Below are 10,073 nucleotides of genomic sequence, written 5' to 3'. Positions count from 1 at the left end.
AACTCTTTAAATTAAAATTTAACCAAATTAGCTAATTAGTGGTGAAACAGTTTTAGAGCAGGGCTGCCTCTGAGAGATGGTGGTGGTGGTGGTGGTCATGGTGGTGGAGCTTGTATTGTTCAGGTCTTATCATTAACCAAAAGAATTATTACTCTTGTTAATAATATTTTGGAGTGCTTATTGTGGCAGTCACTAAGTGCATTGTATTCACTATTTGATTTAATCTTCACTGCAATCCTATGAGGCACTAAAATTCTCCCCATTTCCCAAAGGAAATGTTTGGAAAGGTTATATAACTCCTTTGACTCCTGTGTTGTCTCACCACACTTGTGAAAAGGTCTTAAGAAAGGACTTAAAAACATGCCAATCTGACAGCAGTATATTTGATTGTTACAACATCTCTCACAAACCTGTAATACCAACCTTTTCCTTCTCTCCTTCATATCACTTATATAGCACTATATAATTACCTCTTATTAGAAAGTAAGATTTTAAAACTGGATGTAAGATTTTACTAGATGCTTGCTTAAAACCTATGACTTTCTGTTGCATCTAGATTAAAGTTCAAATCCCTTACAATGGCTTTTTTTACTTCTCCTATTTCATCTCCTACACAGCACACGCCTGTTAAGCTTACAGTAGGTGCATCCTCTCTACCTAAAGGATCCCCAAGTCTTCACACAGCTGTCTCCCTTTTGTCATTTAGGTCTTAGCTTAAGTTCCTTTTTAGTTTTCTTCTCCTCATTCTAGAGTCTGTAATCATCCTTTATCCTATAATTCTGGTTTATATAGCATATAAACATGATATTTTCTCTTTTTTCCTTCCATTGGCATATAAGTTCAACCAGGGTTGGCACTTTTTTTTTAAGTCCCAGAATAATGTTCAGCATGTGGGAGGAGATGCTTAATTTCGGTGAATAAATGAACACAATACATACAGTAATACCTGCTCATTAATGTCAGAGATAAATCGGGAAGTCAGGTGGGCTGAGACTGCCAAATGTGAAGATACTTGAACCTCCCAGTTTATCTGATAAAGGCATAAACAGTGCCTTACAGTGTCTGACACAGAACAGGTGCCAAATATTTGTTAAATGAATGAGCTACAGTAAATATTAGCTTGGATTTTGGGTAAATTACTTAACCTTTCTCAACTTAGTTTCCTCATCTATAAAATGAATATTAAAGCTTAAAAGAGGGTTGGCCTGTAAATTATGAGATAATGCATGCCAAATACCTAGCACATAATTTCTTTCCCTTTACATTAAAAACTACTTCATGGGTTGTAAAGCACTTGTAAGCTCTTCTAGATACATGACCTCATTTTATTTCCATACCCATTTATAGTAATTCTCATTAAGTCTCATTTTATAGATGAAAAACAGACTCGGGGTTGAGACATAGTCTTTTCAGGTAATACGAAGCCAATGGACAAGTTTTATAAGCAAAGGAATGCCAAGATAAAAGCAGTGTTTAGGAAGATACATCTGATGGTGACCTATAAGGTGGACTGAAGTTGGAGAAATACTACATTCACTACCACAAAAGTCAAATTTAAGGCGATAAGGGCCTGCACTAGGTGACAGAAGACTGTTTGAAAACCTAATGAATGAAGCCCTAGCCAGTTAAACAAACAAACAAAAAAAAAGCAGGGTGGGGAGGCATAGATTTTTTTGGGTAAAATTTCAATACCTATAACTATGTAGAACTTGTTGCAACCATCCGAGCTGCGTGTTAAATGCCGTTTCTGTTTCACTGACTTCACCCCACCCGGCCTAGAGCATTTCACGATTCTTTGGATCCTAATTTTCCCAGAAGCAGTCTGGAGGGATGAAGGTGGGACGCTAAGGAATTAGACATGAAGGATTTGAATTTCCAGAACCTCGGCTAAATCGCCCTTTCCCGTTTTCCAGAAAAACAAGGGGATTTCTCCTCCACGCCTCGTTTTAAGATTAACGACGCGATCCAAATGAGCACAAAGCCTTTTTCTCATCATGCGCCGCCAAGTGCAAGCTGCTCCAACAGCTCCGGCTCACAGCAAGCAGAGCTCCTCGCGGTGAGCTGACGTCATTTCCTGCGCGCTGACGCCCAGTCCGGCGTGCCGACGCCTGCGTCAGCAAAGAGCGGGGCTGGGGGCACCGGGTTTGAAGTCGTGCGGGTCGGAGGACTGTAGCCTTCGTCGCCGCCTCAGACCCCTGCTTCCCGGCCGCGGCGGGACAAGCTCGGGAGGCGGCGGGACAGATGCCCGAGGGCCCGCGCCGGGACGCCCCGCGCCGCTCTGGCCGCTTCTCTCTGTCCGCGGCCTGGGCCTGCGCCGCTCTGCTCTCTGGAAACTAGCGTCGCGGCGGCGCGCCGCATAGCTCGCGGGGAACCCCGAACCGCCGGCGCCGGGCCATGGCGGTCTCCAGGTGGGTCTCACTTCTGACGAGCCGATGGGAAGGCGGCCCAGGCGAGGCACGGTCTCCTCTACGTGCCTCCGCGGCTAGCGCAGCGGTCCCCATTGTCAACGGTGCTCGGGTGCCGTCTGGCCCCAGACTTGCGAGTTTGCCTCTCCGGCGGCCGGGCGCTGGGCTCGGGTTACTCCTCGTAAAGCGGTTGAAAACACCTTTCCTTTTGAATAGATCCCGTGGCACCTGAGAGCTAGTTTTTCTCTTTCCTCGTGTTTCTTGTCTCTGGTTTCTCTTCCCTCTTTCATTTCTAGGAGAGTCTCTTATCTAGTGTTCGGAGGCAAGCCCTCACCTCCATGTCACCGGAAACTTGTTAGAACTGTCGGAGTCGAAGAGACTTGAGTTACTATTATCTAAGTTACCCTCTAGTTCTGTTACTCTTTCTTGACGGTTTTAGGGATTATGTTCTTTGCTGATGACCTTTTTCTTTCCTAATAGCTTACTTCTTCCTTTTGTTTAGCAGTCAGCATTGAATCATCGGCATTGTAATCCCGAGGAAATTATGTTTTAGTCCTGTCTGTCTTGACCAAGGCATGAAAAGATGTGCCATATATCTTACTGTTTCAACATTTTGCCATTTAATAGGAAAGTCTAGGAAAACCAGCCAGACATTTATTTGAATAATTGTAGGAGGGGAGTTGTACTTTTTTACAGTATCGTGGTGTGATGCAGAAACTTTTTTGACTTTCGTGGACATATGTACAGGGATAGTCCCTCTGACAGCAATTAAAAGGCTTTACCAAGTTGATTAAGAGTTGACGAGGCAAGTTCTCGTGGTTATTGAGTCTTCAGCCATAGAGACTGAAGAATAAAATGGTAGTTCAGGGTAGTTCGTATTCATTCATTTTTCATAATTAGTTGCACGCATTCCTTGAGCACGTTATGTGCTCAAGTTTTATCTGTTTTGCAGGCGTAAGGATAACCCATCCCTCACAGACTCCCCAGATAACTGATGAAATAGTGTGTGTGTGAGAAGCCCGTGGGAGTTGGGTGAAGGGGGTTGCTAGGTATTTGTATGATGGGATATCTAATTTTTATTGTGTAGATAAATTAAATCCAGTGTAAGGACATTCTTTTTGTGATATATAAAACTATCTTGAGAGAATACAAGACCTATTTTCAACTTTGCAAATACAGAAGGGTGTGTCATCTAACTTGTTACCTCCCATGTAGATAGAAATGTATACATAAGAAATAGATTGATACATAAACTTAGTGTGTAGGTAAGTTACACATTGTTTAAAGGAATAAGTAACTGTTGAAATTCCTCAGAGCCAGTTGCCTATATTTTCACACTATTGCATTTAGCTTATTGGAGACAAAATGAAAGGTTAAAAAGTGCCTAATCTGCTTGGCCAGTGCTACTTGACTAGTTACAGAAGTTCAGACCACTATATTTCTGACAGACTGTTAGTTTTTTGAAAGCTGTTTTTGTTCTTGACATTGGATTTACTAGGGTGTTTTTTTTTTTCCTTCCAGATTCTTACTTTGCCAAAACACTATTGAATTTTTCTGTACGGGGTGGGGGGAAAATTGTCATAACTTTATGAAAGAGCTACTTTTGTGCTTATTTTAGTATAATAGGATTGAGGAAAATACGTTTTAAAAATCTGTGTTTTGGGGGTCAGTTCTTGCATCAGTACCCTTAATTCTTGTCTTTTTCATCTGAGAGTTCAGTTTTTATTTATGCATACAAGAACTGGTTTGGAGGCCAGAGGGGGTGTGTGTGTGGGGGGGGTGGTCAGTGAGAGGATTCACTAGAGACTGTGAGAAGCAGAACAGGTGGATCTACTGAAACATACTGCTGAGAGGAACTGCAGGTGAGACAGGAGAAATCTGCTGCACCCCGTGGGTCAGCTTCATGGTCTGGGCTCCAACTCCAGCTGCAGTGGCTGTGGATAGGATAGTGGATAGCTGATAGCGTCACTTAGTGCTGTGCTTTAAACCCCTTGTGCCACCAGGGAGGGCCCTGTGTCTGGATTTTTATCTCCTTCTCTTTATCCTGGAACTTTTCTGCTTTACCCCCTTCCACGTCTTTCTAATGCTGACCTTAGTTTTTGGGTTTATTACTTTGTTCAAGAAGCTTTCTCTGGTTTTACTTCATCTGGGCTATTTGCACTTATGTGTACTCCTGTCAGCCGTCACATTTGTCGTACTTTATAGTTGATCATTTACCTATTCTCTGTCCCTTTGGCTAACATAAATTCTGTGAAAGAAGAAAATAAGTCTGTGATATTTATCCCTAGCAGCATGCCTGGCTCCCAGTAGGTGCTTAATATAGTCTTTGAAAATGAGTAAGTTTTAAAATGAATAAGCTTTTGTGTCTTGTTTTAATACCTGTTATGACTTTATCACCATTTATGATAGTAGAACATTCCCAGTTTTTTTTTTAGTGAATTTAGCTACAGCTTTTCCTCAGGAAGAAGAACTTTTACTATGGCTAAAATTGGTCAATATTATAATTTCCAAAGCTTAATAATAGGTATTGTCAGAACTATTTAAAAATTTATTACAATTATGTGATAACATGGCTTTTTAGAATGCTAATAGTTAAATCTTAAAAAAATATTTCTGTGACTAAAATTGCAAATACAGTTAGAGCATTTGAAGTTCTTTGTGAAATATTACTGAATATTTTATGACTCCTTTAGACCCTTAATAAAAGAGATAGCATTACAAATATAGGAGAACAACATTATCCTTAAGATGTAAATGCTGAGGAGTTTCAGCTAAGCTCACTCACTGGCTACTTGATATCACAAAACCAACTTAAGCAAAAAAAAAAAAAAAGTAGGGTTTCAGTGTTGTGTACAAATAGTTGAAATCATAATTGTTAAATCTTTTAATACTGCCACTTTGCTTTGTGAGCTTTTCTCACAAAATCTTGTTAGCTAGTTGGGGTTGGCCTACCAACATTAAAGAAACTAGAGGCTTTTTTTTTTTTTTTTAAGATCTGTTTATTTGTACATACAAGAACTGGGCTATAGGTCAGAGGTGCAGGGAGGGATTAGAGGATTCACCACAAAGTCGGGGGAGAACAGGGAGATCTACTGAAATACACTGCTAAAGGGAACAGCAGTTGAGGTAGGAGACTTCTGCTGTAGGATGTGGATTAGCTTCCTGACCTACCTCCCTGGTTGGCTGGGGATCTAACTAGTGCTTCAGTGACTGGTGATATCTTGATAGTGCTCTGCCTTTAACAGCTGTGCCTCCAGGGAGGCCCTTAGAAAAATTTAAGGCTATCCTCATTACAGAAGTTGATGAACCTGTGACAGTGTTTGGTTCCTTAGCTTAACATTTTTTGAGTTAGAAATGAAGCAATATTGGGTGAAAGGACTCACATGAGAGTGAGTGCAGGCAGATGCAGAGACTCAACAGTATAGATTATTTTTTAAAGATTTATTTATTTATACATACAGAACTGGGGGAGGGGGGACAGGCCAGAGGTGCAGGGGCGGGGAGAGTATTCACCAGGGACAGAGTGGGGAGCAGAACAGGCAGATCAATGAAGTACACTGCTGTGGGGAGCAGTGAGCTGACCAGGAAAGGTCTGCCTTGCCTCTGGGGATCACCTCTGGGGCAGGGGTCAAAACTCATGCTGAAGTGGGTTTAGCTTCTTAGTGCTGTGCTTTAACGGCTGCGCTATCAGTGAGGGCCCCAATAAATGTTTTTAAAAAAGATTGTTATCGATATCATTGCTTATTTGTGCCACCATTGATTAAATTGTATATTGCTTAGCTAATGTGATAATTTTTCTTCAAGTAGAGAAAATTTAAAAATATAACTTGAAAAATATAACTTAGTTTTTCCCTAGTGGTCTCTGCTATAAAGATCATGTCTAAAATGTCTAGACAGTAATGATGACTTGATTCTGATTTACAAGCTATACCTTAAGTCTGTGACATAACACCTTTTTAAAAGGTGTTTTTTCTTTTAAATAATATGTTTATTTTTACATCATTTTATGCCTTTTTCCATCTCAGTTGTAATCCCTATGGGCTTCCCATCAGCAGGTCACCTGTGTGCCATCAACCTAGTCCAGTGCACTTCCCTACCCCCACTGTTTTTGATCCCCTTCCCCATTTCACTCCCATAAAATGTCTCCAGTATATAGTTGTTCATTATTATTTTCTTACCTGGTTCTTTAAACTCCTGCTATGAATGGTGGAACTATCCAGTATTTTTCCTTTTCTTTCTGGCTTATTTCACTAGGCATGATCTTTTCCAGCTCCATACATGTTGCTGCAAAAGGCATGTGTTTACTTTTTTTTGGGCTGCTGAGTAATATTCCATTGTGTCTGTGTACCCCATCTTTTAATCCAGTCATCTACTTTTGGGCTTTTGGGTTGTTTCCATGTCTTTCCAATTGTAAATAAAGCAGCAGTAATCATGGGGGTGCAGGAATCTTTTTGAATCAGTGTTTTTGTGTCTTTTGGGTAGACATACAGGTTTATGCATACAGAACTGGGGTACAGGCCAGAGGTGTAGGGGCAGTGAGAGGCTTCACCTGACACTATTGAAGTACACTGCTGAGGGGAGCAGCAGGTGGGTCAGGAGAGGTCTGTACCATTTGGGTCACCTCCAGGGTGGGGATCGAACTCATGCTGAAGTGACTTTAGCTTCTTAGTGCTGTGCTTTAACCCTCTGCACCACCAGAGAGGGCCCAGGTTTGCTTTTTAAAATCATATAGTGTTTACAGGAAAAAAAGAACACATGCTATTATGGAAGAAACAAATTGCAACACATAAGCAGGACTTACTCTGCTTTGTTAATTTTTTCTTAGCACTGCTGATACTTCAGAGAAATATTGTTTCAATTAGATTGTTTTCCAAATAAAAGAAAAATTTTTGACCTAGGCATAGTTCTTCTTAGTGGGTTCTTCTTAGGACAGAGATAAAGGTAAAATGATTTTAATTACCTGTAGGCAACCATGGTTTTCTTTTGTTTGCTAGGCCTTTTCCTCTGTTACTTCTAGTTTCCTTATATTATAAAATTGCAAGAGGAGACTAATGTAAATTATATGTCAAATATTTCATATTAAAAAAGATTAGAACAAATCAGGTAAGAGGAAGCATTAAAGAAACTTTTCCATTTCAATCCCTGTAGTAAATACCTCAGTTTAAAAAATTTATTCCTTAAAGTAGTTGTAGGAAGGATTCTTTTTTTAAACTTAAAATACACATACTTTTTTTTTTTTTGCTTGAGTCTAGAAAAGAGAAAACTCTTAAGACGCTGTCGGTTGTTGATCAGGCACAGGGGTTAGGAAAAAAATGTCCTGAAGTACATAAAACTGTTTAGTTGAGCTTTTTCAGTATTCCTTCAGCAGGTATCTACAGAATACTTTATAAATTCTATGTACTGGAGATTTAGCAGAAAACAAAAATGGAATCCGCATTCTAACTTTATACTAAAGTCGGAGTAGGTGAATGTAATTTATTGAGCATGTGGCTTTGGTATAGTTTCACATCCTCATATTGATTCTTAGTGTTCTGTGTGGTGTCTTAAGTTAATTTACTTTCTTTTTAAATATAACATTAACATAGTTTCAATTTATCCACCATATGAACTACAGGGTGTTTTAAAACACCAGTCTAAGTAGTTTCTTGGAAGTTGTTTCTCTTGACCATAACTTTTTGCTGAATGACATGTCAAACTTAGTACAGTTTTTCTAACATATGTTCTTTATTTTTTAAAGGTTTATTTATTCATACAAGAACTAGGGTACAGGCCAGAGGTGCAGGGGTGAGAGAATTCACCAGAGACAGTGGGGAGCAGAACAGGCAGATCGATTGAAATACACTGCTGAGGGTAGCAGCGGGCGAGACAGAAGTCTGTTGTGCCATGTGGGTCACCTCACTGGCCTGGTATGGAGCTCTTGCTGCGGTGGCTGCGGATAGCTTCACAATGCTGCACTCTTAACTCCTTCTGCTAATAGGGAGTTCCCAATACTGGGTATTTTAAATTTTAGTATATTTCTGCTAAATGTTAAAAAAAAAAAGGCATAAACTTGATCATTCTCTTTTAAAGTTACATAGCCATTCATGTGAACTCTATGTCAATTGATCTTCCACAATTTTTCAGAGAGATTAAGTTCGGGAAATGCTGAGAATGGAAGTAGGTTGTGGAAGCATATATCTTATACACTTTTTCCGCCATTCTTGAATGACTTTGGAGTGGAAATGCAACATATATGAACAATTAGGTAATGTAGTTCATTTGTTTTTTTAAAAAGATTTTTATTATTATGAATACAAGAACTGGGGTGTAGGCCAGAGGTGTGATGGGTGAGAGGTTCACCAGAGACAGAGTGGAGAGCAGAACAGGCAGATCTACTGAAATAGGGTACTGAGGGGAGCTGTAGGTGAGACAGGAGAGATTTGCTGTGCCATGTGGGTCAGCTCCCTGGCCGGGGATGGCGATAGATTGATAACACTGACTTTAATCCCTGTGCCACCAAGGAGACTCTAGTACATGTTTTATTGTTAAATTGCATATGATTTTTTTTTTTCAGTTTTTTTTTTGTATCTCTATGAGTTATCACAGTGCAAACAGATGAAAAGGAGGGGTTAGGTTACCCCTGCTAACATAATTCATTATGTGCTCTTTCCTTTTTCTAGTTTTTTAGGGCAGATATTGGTAAACTAAACATGAATAATGTTTTGTGCAATTATCTCTCTGAATTAAAGTTTAAATTGAAGTGGGCCAGATTTCTTATGAGTAGGTTCATAACCAGTGGATATTATGAAATATAATTGCTATTGTTTTATTTACATTATTCTTCTATAGTCTCTGGTACAGCTACTCTTCAGCTGGACATCTGCTACCTCTTTTTCCATCTATCTGTCCCTCAGAGAATGAAGAATAATATTTTTTTCCTAATAGCTGTTCTGCAAGGGAAGGCTTAGTCAAAAGAAATATCGTGGTAAATATTGTGTTCCCTCAGCCAGCCCTTTTAAATTCTTCTATCTTCTGACCACCTATCTACCTTCAGACCTCTCCCTCACTAAAGCGCCTCTGTCTGCCCTCCACCATAATACTGACCCTATCTCATGCCCTTTATGCCTCCCCCACCAGTTCATTATACCAGCCTTTTCCTTTGTGGCCTGCCCCTGATGCTTATTCTCCTTGCCCCATAGCTGGCTTCTCTGGGGTAACAGGTAAGACTGCCCTCTTGTCAGATTCTGGTCTGCCTGTTTTTTTGTTCTTGCTTTTGTGTGGTGTCTAATCTGCTGTCCTGGAGAAAGGAATGAGAACTCCAGTGGGGGCTTTGAGTCAAGAGGACCAAAGAAGCATTCTTGTGTCCTGTGTCTCTACTCAGGGAGGCAAGTTTGACTATCACCAAAGAAGAAAATAAGTGAGAATAAATGGGCCTGGAATTGGATGAGAGCGTAAGCTGATCTACTACCCTCAGAGTAGTTGGCTGATGGGGGAACAGAACTGATATTATAGGAAAAGATTTTGCAGAAAGTTGAGGCAAGGGGAAAATGTGGCTGTTCTAGGATCAGCATTATGTTAAAGAAGAGTGTGGTCCCCTCACCCCAGTGAGAATGGCACATCTTCAAACAACTAGCAACAACAAATGTTGGCGAGGATGTGGAGAAAAAGGAACTCCCCTGCATTGCTGGT

General features: G+C 40.3%; 1 protein-coding gene across 1 annotated transcript in view; it reads left to right on the top strand.

Moving 5' to 3' along the window:
* The first annotated feature begins 2,370 nt into the window (after positions 1-2,370).
* Positions 2,371-10,073, top strand: part of BTAF1 (BTAF1 RNA polymerase II, B-TFIID transcription factor-associated, 170kDa) — a 75,824-nt gene continuing 68,121 nt past the window's right edge. The window contains exon 1 of the mRNA XM_004681037.2: positions 2,371-2,408. Coding sequence (XP_004681094.2) covers positions 2,395-2,408 — 14 coding nt within the window. The 5' untranslated portion in view covers positions 2,371-2,394. The remainder of the gene's footprint in view (positions 2,409-10,073) is intronic.

Source organism: Condylura cristata, unplaced genomic scaffold (assembly GCF_000260355.1).
Source record: "Condylura cristata isolate star-nosed mole 26May11 unplaced genomic scaffold, ConCri1.0 scaffold00011, whole genome shotgun sequence".
Classification (NCBI taxonomy): Eukaryota; Metazoa; Chordata; class Mammalia; order Eulipotyphla; family Talpidae; genus Condylura; species Condylura cristata.
Note: the sequence above shows the minus strand (reverse complement) of the source record. Positions and strands in the feature narration are given on the sequence as shown.